Here is a 12,052-nt window from a genome sequence, read left to right as displayed (position 1 = left end):
CTCTTTCTTCACTCGGTATGCTGGTTAACGTCTGTTATTTAAGACTTGGGAGTGAACAAATAAATAGGTACCTCGGAATGGTCTAGAACGGCGATTTTTATTTTTACTATTAATTACATTATTATCAATTTTTCGGAACACGAGATGTATATTATGTTTAAGTATGTACAATTTTATTGCAATCTCTGGAAGCCTAAATTTTTTCGCTTTCGATCTCGCTATCACCGAGAAGCGCTTTAGCGCTACAAGCGAACTCCTATCACAAAAGCGGTGGACACAAATGCAGCGTTGCTTTTTTTGCGTTCTGACAAACGACGTTGCCGGATAATTTCTTTCTCGTTATCGACCATTACTATGAATCAGCTCGGAAATGGTTCCGGCCTCTGGGCGTTTATAAACATAATACAAAATCCCCTTTATTCGTATACAAAAGCCTCCTTATAATATACGAGCGCGACACCGGTGTCCCGTCTGAAACCGGAGCGACGTTTAGTAAACTTAACATAACTTCATCTTGACGTGTACCGTAAAACCCCCTAACTTCACCTGGTTTTTTAACAGAAAGTCGTTTTGCCACCAAAATATCCACCAATATGAAGTATTATAGATCTTATGTAATGCACAATGATAGTGTTTATTTTAATTCATATTGAAATAATACCCTTTTCATACTAAATAATACAATAAATCACTATTTTTTATATGGACGAAGTTAGGGCATGATTCTTTAACTTCGCCTAACGTGTTTAAGTATGTCCACTAAAAAAATATTGTCTATGGATACTCACGAAATCGATTAAAAAATGACCTTAAGCAAATTCAGGTCTTATGCTAGAGACGATTTGACATATTTTAAAGAAATATCTACGTTGGCGAAGATAGGAATCACTTCAATGACTTTTTCATACAACCTACCAATTTGCGCTAGGGCTGCCAAAACCCAAAGCATTAAAGTAGCATTTTTATGTATAGATTTACATAGTAAATTTTTAATAAAGGAAATATGAGAAAAATTGTTAACTGGTGTTTCAAAGTGATGAATAGTTTTTAGTCTAAAAACCATAAAAATAAAAAAAACACATTTATTTCTAGAAAATCGTTTTTTTTTGACAACCCTAAAGCCAGGGGAAGTGTAGGAACAAGTAGTTCACAAAACATAGCCTGACATTGGATACTCAAATAATTGATGTTTTAATATAAATATCGGAAATCGCACGTTACATTTGGCAAGCAGACTATATCACTATATTATATTAAAAATATGAGGAACCAACCTCTACAATAATCGAAGTAATCAGCAAAAGTTCAGAGGTATTCTGAAAAAATCTCTTCAAACCGGACTCGAAAAAACGGTATTAACACAAACACGGCGAAAATAATGGCGGTTTGAAAATTGTGTTGTGACAGGACGAATATTATCTTTAAAATCGCCTTAGTGGCTTAAAGTGGTGCGATAGTAAAAACATGAGTTTTAAGTGTTTAATTGATTTAGGTGAAGTTAGGGACACTTGGCGAAGTTAGGGGGTTTTACGGTACCTATAACAGAAAAAGCGTACATCAGTTTACTGGAAGCCAGGCGGGAACACCAGCAATTTACATTACTGAGTACTGTCACCAGACATAAAAAAGGCCCTGATGCCCGACAGTTTCAAATTCCAGATCAACAATTTAACAACAAAAATATCCAGCTCCCCTGTAGAATGTTTAGAACCTCTGACTTACACGAAAATATTACAAATAACATTTCGTAAACGGTCATTCAGAAAAGATGCATTTGATTACCTGGCCCAAGGACAGAAGCGGCCCGTCCCGAAATGGTTTTCCCGTTAGTCAGTGACCTTCCCCTTTCTCTTCCCCTCCGTAGGATAGACCCTACAAAATTAAAAGATGCTTTCGAAAAATAAAGTCAGTCCAGATCTACCCTACAATGGAGTGATAACAAAAATAAGTGTTACGCCGGCGGGTGGCGTCGCCCGCGTAAATCGCAAAAATCAACCGAGCTTCTAGCCAATTACTAAATGAACTTTTAATTATTAATAAATATTGTGGTAAATAACAAGTATCCGATAAAGTGTATCGATGGCGCCCCGGCCCATTTTTAAATCAATCGTTAATAACCCGGAATCGCTGTAATACCAATCGGTGACTCGCGCAAAAATCCAATGAAAGTTAATCAATTCCCTAGTGAGAGAAGAAGTGAATCAGTGCTTAGTGCGCGGGATAATAATGATAAACCGACCCCTAATATAAAGACAGTGCGGTGACTAATTTAAGACCTCCTTAGATGTAAATGATGTAATATTATCAATGTTTACCTATGCCCTAGCGTTAATAAATTTAGTTCCACGTGGAACCGTCGAATCAAAGATGTGTTTTATATAAATTAAACCTCGTGATGTCACACCACCCTCAAATTAAGTGATGCCTTTGAAGAATGCTGCCAGCATTCATGTGAGTCCCTCCATTCTTCCCGGTATTAGTACCTACTTCAAAATGCTGTATAATTATTCAAGAATGAAAACCTAAACCTATCCTAAGATAATCCAACAAATAATCCAGTAATCGTCTCGGCTATTTTCAATTTATTTGCCGCTGGCTTCCACTAAATAATAGACAAAAACCGATAAAACAATATTTAATATCATTGTCAAAACAATAGAAACCAATTCATTATTGTGTTTATACGGTTGAATATAGCAAGATGTGTAGGTATTTTGTAATAGGCGAAGTTGTGGTTCTGATTTACCTTCGTTTTCATTCGCTTTTTATTGATAAGCTTTGGTCAGGGTTGTGAATTTGGGCCCCGCATCAGTCGAAGTACTATGGTGGAGGGAATCCAAAAGAAACTTTTAAGACTTCTTTACTTTCGGCTGTATGGATATTATCCCTGGCTCTATCCGACTGATTTTCTCTTTGGGATGCTTACATACTGTAGCTTAAAATTTAGAAGGGATCTTTTATTTTTATTTAATATTTTTATATTATTTTTTCAGACTTATACGCGGCGTAAATGTGAACTCTGCCATTCTTGGTGGTGTTGGCTTGTGTGTCTTTGATAATTACCTTAGGAATCGATGGCATACGTTGTTTGTTCTACCACGGTGCAGAACTAACCTGCCATTAGTAATGCCAATTGGGAGGGCAGTAACCATGTTTAATGAAATAGCTTCGGATATTGATATATTCCACTTACGTGAGGGTGAATTTAGGTGGACGTTGTTTTATAAGTTTTTAAGATAGGGTCTATCAAAGTTCACTCTGTGTGCTTCCATCTACTTTTATTTTGTCACTTATTTTATTTATTTTCTTATTTTATTACTTATTATCGCCGAAAGGACGGCCGCTGGACAAATGCCGTCATCCAGTGGTACCCAAGGGGCACGAAACGGCCACAGGATCGCCCTAAAAGCCGCTGGATTGACGAACTGGTAAAGTTCGGCGGAAATACGTGGCAGCGAACGACACAGAACCGAGAAAGTTGGAGAAAGCTTAGGGAGGCCTTCATCCAGCAGTGAATTGACCCCGGCTGATGATGATGATATATATTATTGGTTAATTTAATAAAACTTCCGCCTCAGAGAGACAATTCTAAAGTTGATAATGTCTTTCTGAAGCAGACGAAACCGGTCCAGATTTATTAAAAAGTAAAAGTAAAATAAGTACTTATAATTTTCAGATTTATTAAATCAATAATACAATGCAGTTCCACCATTTATTGACAGTTAACACATTAAAAGAAATTCCAATATGTAATTGACATAATTCATTATTTTTAAATTGTTTTCCCTTGTCAGCTAGACACGACACTGCGCCTTCAAGAATACATGTCGCTTTGAAATCTCTTAGCATAATAATTCCGAGCCATAACAACATGTCGTAGGTCTCCAGTGTGCACTTTATAGATAGATGGTATTTAACTACCTTCCAGGAAGCCAGAATCTATTTTGCTGGAAGCAGAAAGGAAGGAAGGTTGAAGTTTTTTCTCGAAACCAAGTAAAGCTACCTCCAGCCTTCTCGTTACCCAGTTTTTTTGCTGCCACGTGCATTCTCCAAACACTATGAATCGAGCGGGCTTAAGGGTGTACCTGTAGGCATTTAGTGCTCCGCTCTTTGGGTACCACTGTAGGACGCCATTTGTCCAGCGGTTGTCCACTCACTGACAAGACATCTCTAGTCTATTTCCATTTCATCTGTTTAGCGAGCTCGATCACATCGCGTTTTTTTGTAAGCTTCCTTGTCCATTAGTTTTTTTTGCAATCTTTACCGTTGTGCCCAAGAAGCACCTTTTCATGTCAAGTTGCGCAAGCTATCCATTTTTTAAATTTTATCTTACATTAAGAGTTCATGTTTCAGACACTTACGTGAGCGTTGGTAGCACGCATGTGTTGAACACTTAACGCAGACACAATTTGAGGAAGTTCACTTGAAGATACTATTCAGGAGATGAATAATATTGTTTTAAGAAGGTTATTCACCAACATGTCACATTTCATCTATTGTAAGATTACAAAGTTGCAAGCATCTATATGAACATACATTGCATTTATAAGGTTATTAACCAGTATGTGTCATTTTATGTGTTTTAAGAGCATGAGATCTTGAGGATCTATATGGACATACATTGCATTTATAAGGTTTTTCACCGGTATGTGCCATTTTATGAATTTTAAGATGACCAGATGTCGAGGATCTATATGGACATTCATTGCATTTATAAGGTTTTTCACCCGTATGGGTCATTATATGGTTTTTAAGAATACTAGATGTCGTACATATAAATGAACATAGTTTGCAAACTAGAAACCTTACCTAGTAACTAACCTAACCTAACCTAACCTAACCTGCCATTAGTAATGCCAATTGGGAGGGCAGTAACCATGCTTAATGAAATCGCTTCGGATATTGATATATTCCACTTACGTGAGGGTGAATTTAGGTGGACATTGTTTTATAAGTTTTTAAGATAGGGTTTATCAAAGTTCACTCTGTGTGCTTCCATCTACTTTTATTTTGTTACTTATTTAATTTATTTTCTTATTTTATTACTCTTTCTCTGTATTTTTTTTTTTTTTTTTATTATTAACACTTATTTTATGTCATGTCGTGAACGCTTTGAATTTATAATTTGTTATGTTCATTATATGTAAAATAAATAAATTTGATTTGATTTGATTTGATTTGATATTGCATTTATAAGGTTTTTCACCGGTATGTTTCATTTTATGTCTTTTAAGACTACCAGATGTTGAGGATCTATATGAACATTCATTGCATTTATAAGGTTTTTCACCAGTATGGGTCACTTTATGTTTTTTAAGATTAGAAGATGTCGAGGATCTATATAAACATAGTTTGCATTTATAAGGTTTTTCACCTGTATGTGTCATTTTATGTCTTTTAAGATGACAAGATGTCGAGCATCTATATGAGCATACATTGCATTTATGAGGTTTTTCACCAGTAATTGTCTTTGAATGTACTTTGACATTACTATGCTGCGAGACTAATACGCTCTGATTTTGATCAGGAATCACGTCCATGTGCACCATTTTGTGAGTTTTTAGAGCATTTTCGCATCCGAAAACTGCGTTACAAATGCAGCAAATTAAATTACGTGAAAAATGGTTTACTCTTCTAAGAATAAGTCGAATTTCCTTCGGAGCAGCTTGTTCTAAGATTTCTCGTTTAATGCTATTCTCATCTATCGTCACTTCTGAATACTGTATCGTTGTATCCTGGATGCTATCGTCTGAGGATTGTTGACTCTCATCTGTATCGTGATGCCTCGTGAAAAATCCCTTCGTAGAAACCTAGAAAAATCGTAATAATCGATATCAATATTATCATTATGAGTTATAATGTTCAATTTGTTTTTTTGACGCTTTTGTTTTTCAGCACTTTCAGACATTATTAAAGAGCGAAGTGAGAGAGAAATATTGTTATGGAAAGATCCATTAGTGGGTCAAAACAATGCACTTATATGTATGTATACATCATCTTCGATAACAATAATTATATCTTGTTTATTTTAGTGTCGTTGGAGAGTGTGCACAGTGCCTGCCATGATGAAAGGCAAAGCTAGAAAATTATATTCAAATTTCATCAAGCAACCTCGATCATTGACAGTATTTTAATATTACATAAATCAGACTAAATAGATTATTAACGACAGGTACTATTCCGTATGGGAGAAAATGTGGCCAATAATTCCCAGTAGAAACCTTTACTGTTGGTTTCAATATATCGTAAATTTGGAACATGATTATTTAAAATATTATCACTATTATTAATGTGCAAATAAATTAATAACGTTTGGCTTGACCACTTTTGCGGCACACTTTGCTTTTGTCTAAAATTATTGGATGTTTAACGATAAAGAGTTATTTTAACACAAATTTCCATTACCTTTTATTTGTCTAGTCTGCAAGAGATTAGGGTAAGGGGTACAATCACTTATCCACACTAAAAATATACGCTGCATGCAAGCATGCAATAACAACAACCTTGTACGAAAAAGAAAGGACATGATTATTAATAAAAATTTGCATTTAGCGATGACGCTCATTTTTGCTTAACGGGTGTGTTAATAAGGAAAATTTCCTACACGGAAAAATACCAATCCAGAAGACTTCCTATAATTCATTACATCCACAAAAATGCATCATTTGGTGCGGGTAACATGCTGGTGGCATCGCCGCACAATTCTTCAAAAGTGGGGCCAAAGCTCACGTAGGTTAATGGATATCCTTGTCGAGCCATGATTATTATTTTGTTTTAAATATGGAATCATTCGAAAGAACAGTGATTTCAACAGGAAGTGCCATATAGCTACTGCTACTATCGCTTTATTTGAATCAAGATTTGCATATAAATTGATTTTGAGAAATGGATTCGTGAAGTCAGCAGCATTTAATGCCTAAGAACCTAACATTTCCCGTACAATAAGACCAGCAGTGCTTTAACAAAAGTAGTCCGAACTGGGCGCCCTGAATTTGACGTCAGCCTATCGGACAAAGCCGCATTTGTTTTTAAACATACCTGGTCTAATGGCTTGTATTGAAGATTAGAGCAGCCAGGTTCAGTTAATTTATCATTGATTTGCTGAATTGTATTCTCAACTAATTCTTCTTTGATGATGGCTGCCTCATCATTATTCTCATACTTAATATTATTCAGACCGTTTTCGCGCTTCTGAAAATAACATTATAAATATTAAGTAACAGTATCATCATTACGATAAGCCAGTGAAGGTCTCCTAGAGCTCTTTATTCAATAATTGGTCGCCAATATTTGACTTAATTTGGCAGGTGAATGTATAATCACCGAACGACATTCCAATGTTATGGGCAATTCGACAAAATAGTGCACACTCTTTCGATTATACTTATTTGTTTTAGTTGAATTAGGAGTACATTTCACAGATGGCTTTAAAATTCATTAAGCCTTGCTTATACCAAACCATAACTAATAAAAAATATTCTTCGATCTATAAAATATCCAAAGATCTGTATGATTTAATAACATGATTTAAGATATTATCTAGATAGACGAAAAATTTTGGACTATTATTTGTTATGGCTTGGCTTCGCGGGGTTTTGTTGAATTTTAAAAACTAACCAACACATCAGTAAATTATGGTAACCTTAATCTAATGAAAACAAATATGTATGACTGACAAAGTTTTGTGTGTACTATTATGTTGCATATTAGCATATATAATACATTATATACCGAACAACAATAATCAAATGAGCATGTATATCATATGAGTTACCTGTGAATCACTTGCAAACGTCGACGCATCAAACTTTTCATACAAGTGACTGCTTTGGTCGCATGGAAAAGCCACTTCATCGAAAGTCAGCGACGCATCGTGCATACGTTTATGGCACTTTAAAATGTGCGCTGATGAAAAAAAATTACAACACACGTTGCAAACAAAATTTCTAACGAAAAATGAAGATCTGTTCAACCTCAGACGGACTTCTTTCGCAGAAGCAATTGCTATTTCCTTTTTGATGACCATTTCTTGCACTTCAATTTCACCAAACGACTGTGCAGATTGTCTCTCAAAGATATCAGGTGCAATCATACAATCCATGTCGCGGTTTACGAGCGGAATCTGTCAAGAAATAAAATACAAACATAAATCAATCAAAACATTTATACTAACAATATAGAAAACCAACCAACATAAAGATTGCAAAGTTTCTGGACTATGACCACCTAGAAAGGCAATTTTTGGACAAAGCTGTATCGAAGTCATTGTATGAGAAAGTGATTAGAATGTATAAGAAATTTACATACACAAAATACATTATAATACATTACAAAAAATGAACATAACCAATATTTATACTTCTGGCAACCCCGACGATGATCTATGGTAACGTCGATGGAGCGACGCGATTAATAAGAGATGTCGCTGTTGGAATTTCCGGCCGCAACGGACGTCGCGAGGTGCGAAAGAAGCAACGCGGCTTTTTGATTCTATCTGTCATCCAGGATAGTCGTGCTCTGCTTTGGTTTTACCCAAAACTTATAATGGACGTCACTTAAAGCAGCACGATTGCAGCCGCAGTGCTTCAAGCCTCTGTGTCGTTCCAAGTTTGGTATTTTAAAACTATTACTATTTGATTCACTTATCTTCCAATGTTTCTTTTAAAACTTAGCTGCTTGCCTTTATTATAGTATTTCCTTAATAACCCTTTAATGTAATATTCTTGTTTTTTGCTATAATATAGTTTCGGTCAAGTACATAAATTGCTCTTTCATTTATTATTTCCCCTTTACTCCACACTGCTATATAATTATAATCTTTCACGGTATCAAGACCGTGTGGCGTCCAGGACTTTAATAAGTACATCTTTAATCATAGATTGCACGTGCCTTCAGCCGTGCAATCCCCTTTTGCATTCTAATTTAATTTTTTTACAGTTGTCAGTTGCGAGGTTACAGAAGTAATTATTGTTCAGCTTGAAAAGGATGCACGTAACCCATGGCCTTTTGCTTATGTCTCATGCTCAGCTCTTTAACTTTATACTTTATTCCATCCCAAATCTAGAGAGCTTTCTTTTTTCTCTTTTATTTTGTAGTTGTGACGATAAGGATCACAACTACAAAATATTAATATATCAGTCTTTACGATTGAATATGCACGTCAATGAGGTTTAATTTTATCGCTGCGCTCATGGATACACCCTTAAGCCCGGTTCGATTAGGTAGATTAGGAGTAGTTTAGTCGAGTGGCGAGCAATTTAGTAACTAAACGTGTACGAATAGACTAATTGACTCGAGTACTTTAGTGAAATCATTTAGTTGAGTCAATCCATTTTGTTGTAATTTTTCGGTCGAGTGGCGACCCCCACTACCTCTCACTATATACCAAACAAGTGATGATATCGAATCGAACTCTATGGATAGACAATTTGGGTGGAGTCATGGGACAACACGACCAAAAGCGGTTTATTGTTCGCATATGGTTACTAATGAATAATTGGTATCGGTTACTACGCAATAATATACCTACCTAATTCTACTGAACTCCCACTGACTAAAATATTAATATGAACATCGCGCAATATATAAATGCAGAAGAATCTCAGTTTTTCTTAATCCTAAAAATATTATAATGTTCATAGGTAGGTAACGCAATATTATGTTGAGAAAATGACATAGGTACGGAATATAATAAATGACTATCATTTTTAGGATAGGTCCTGTCTGGAGAGTTATTACTTTGACAGACGTGAGAAGTGGTTTGACGTTTCAGACCAAATCATTTTTGACGGTCACAAAATGGTTTGCACTTTGCTGATACAGTGAACTAAACGTTAAATCTAAAACTATTCCGGCTTACTTATAACGCTTGCGCAGTGTGCCAGTTTTGACCTGTCAAACTGTTTAGCTGGAACGCCTCAATTTATGTTGTCATGCAGCATGGTAGATAATTTAGTAAAATTTGAGGCTTACAACATTAATTTGTTACATAAAGTTTTGACAATAGAATTGGTCTATTTCCACCCCATTTCACACGTATGTAGGTATAGCTTCCGTTTATTGTATTTTATGGCTGCAAGTAGTTTTTTGTAGACAATAGGCTTACCTTGTATTACCTACTTGCCTAAAAAGAACTCACGGACGATTAATTTCATTTATTCACCATACAATTGATCACAATTTTAGATAATCGTATTAATTATTGCTTTACATTCGAATGATTGTGATGTATAAATCATCATAAATAAATGCTCATGGTTTTGTTTTAAAATATCAGTGTGAGCTAAAACCACTAAATGAAACAAGTTGGAGCGAATTAATAATGGTGAAATGAGTTTCAAAGATGCATTGCAAATTCAAACCTTCAATATTATAAGACGGCATCAAGGGAAGAAAACGGCACATATACCTACGTACAATTGAACGTACCTGATGATGTGGCCTGTAATCTGAATATGAACAACCCGGTTGAGGATCTTCATCATATAATGGATGTGAAACATCTTCAATAATCTCGCGCTTGACGACAGCTGGATGATCATCTGTCTCAGATTTTATATTAGAGAGGTCCGCCATATTAAAGTGCTGAAAAAAGCATTATTACATTTTGTAAACACGGTAAAACAGTTTCATGTCACGTCATCACCATATATCATTGTATAATATTTATATTTAACATGAATTAGTAGATAAACAAACCAACCCTTTAATATCACAGATGTATTGTAGCTGTCAAATTGTATAAACATGTATTTTTTTGAAACAATTAATATCACAATATGTTCCTACATAGTTTGTAAAAAGCTACAGTTTATAATGTAAAACGAATCATTGTTATTCTCAATCTAATGTTATTGTAAAAAAAAATTAGTTTCCAAAAACTAACCTCGAAATTGCAACTTGAAACGACCGCATTGTTTGGATGGATACTCAGCGTGTCAAACAAAGGCTTGCCTTCTATATCGGAGTGTCCTCCATCACATCGTTGCTTTGCATCCATGTTAAGGGTATATATTCCAGAAGCCACGTGTTATGTGACAGAGAGGATCCTTTCAAGGTAATATTAGAAAAGTGTTGCCGCAATACTGAAAAGTATTCCTGTGGAAACTAGGTACCTATAATAAAAATACACACTTGACACGGTGACACAATTATATGTATGTTTTGTTGTCTAACCAAAACAATGGTACGAAAATGATCGTCAGCATTTCAGCAATCATAACGAGAACAGCGCATCTCACTATATAATAACTAATAAATCAAATTGGGTTTTTTTCTCCTATACTGTAAACACTGACGATATCTTTTTCGTGACGGCTCCACTCTCTACTAGTCTCCAGCGACAGGACACACGTTTTAGTTACAATAAAAGTTCTACGTGTAGTCGGTGTTCTTGACATTAGTATCTGTACCATAATAACTACAAAATTCAATACTTACATTATTGTTTATCAGATAATAGCTACACGGAATATTATTAACTGTATTTCGGCAACACTTATATACAACACAACAGAAAGTTGTCTCTAGCACATTGCATACGATTGTTGATACGCAAACATGGAAGTGAAGCGAGAATGTGATGGAAACCAATCTGGTACTGAAGACAAGTTTGATGTAACAACCAGCCACCAAAACAGCACTGACACGTTCACCTATATAAAGCAGGAGAACACAGACGATTTCAGTTGTGATTTTGAGGTTAGTTTTTATTTATTAAGTCCTTTCCTGCGATTTTTTATAATCATTTTAGCAGAATACCTTCGATAAGTTTATATTTTTTACAAATTGTTTAAGAACATACGAGGATGTCAAACTTTCTTTCAAAAACCTTTTGACATACATTTAGACAGCTACCTACCTCAATTATATAAGTAAGCATTGTTATAAAATGGGTACGCGAGCTCAAAATTGTTTTTTTATATGATTACAAAAATGCATAATGTTTCCTTTAGTATCCAGCAACGCGACTCGCTGAAATTTATCCCGAGATTGACCTCCAGCTGGTTGACGTTAAACGCGAGTTCGTTGCAGATGCAATACACCCTTTCCA

At 35.2% G+C, this 12,052-nt stretch overlaps 1 protein-coding gene across 1 annotated transcript; it reads right to left on the bottom strand.

Annotated features, from left to right (window-relative positions):
- Positions 1-7,893: 7,893 nt before the first annotated feature.
- LOC147077351 (uncharacterized) lies at positions 7,894-11,078 on the bottom strand. The gene is made up of 4 exons (XM_085941063.1): positions 10,886-11,078; positions 10,429-10,584; positions 7,952-8,122; positions 7,894-7,905 (listed from the first exon to the last, which is right to left on the bottom strand). The coding sequence occupies exons 1-4, from the start codon at positions 10,997-10,999 to the stop codon at positions 7,894-7,896; spliced, it is 453 nt and encodes a 150-aa protein (XP_085797189.1). The 5' UTR covers positions 11,000-11,078.
- Between the last annotated feature and the right edge of the window lie 974 nt (positions 11,079-12,052).

The sequence above is a fragment of the Rhyacophila brunnea genome, unplaced genomic scaffold (genome assembly GCF_057557595.1).
Source record: "Rhyacophila brunnea isolate RB1 unplaced genomic scaffold, BYU_Rbru_1.0 scaffold_13, whole genome shotgun sequence".
NCBI lineage: Eukaryota > Metazoa > Arthropoda > Insecta > Trichoptera > Rhyacophilidae > Rhyacophila > Rhyacophila brunnea.
The sequence above is the reverse complement of the archived record's forward strand: the minus strand, read 5'-3'. Positions and strand labels throughout refer to the sequence as shown.

Coding starts and splice junctions, on each gene's coding strand:
- LOC147077351 (XM_085941063.1), bottom strand. CDS start 10,999: ATGGATGCAAAGCAACGATGTGATGGAGGACACTCCGATATAGAAGGC. Junction 10,585..10,885: donor TTTCAAGTTGCAATTTCGAG/GTTAGTTTTTGG, acceptor TGCTTTTTTCAG/CACTTTAATATGGCGGACCT. Junction 8,123..10,428: donor ATTACAGGCCACATCATCAG/GTACGTTCAATT, acceptor ATTTCTTGACAG/ATTCCGCTCGTAAACCGCGA.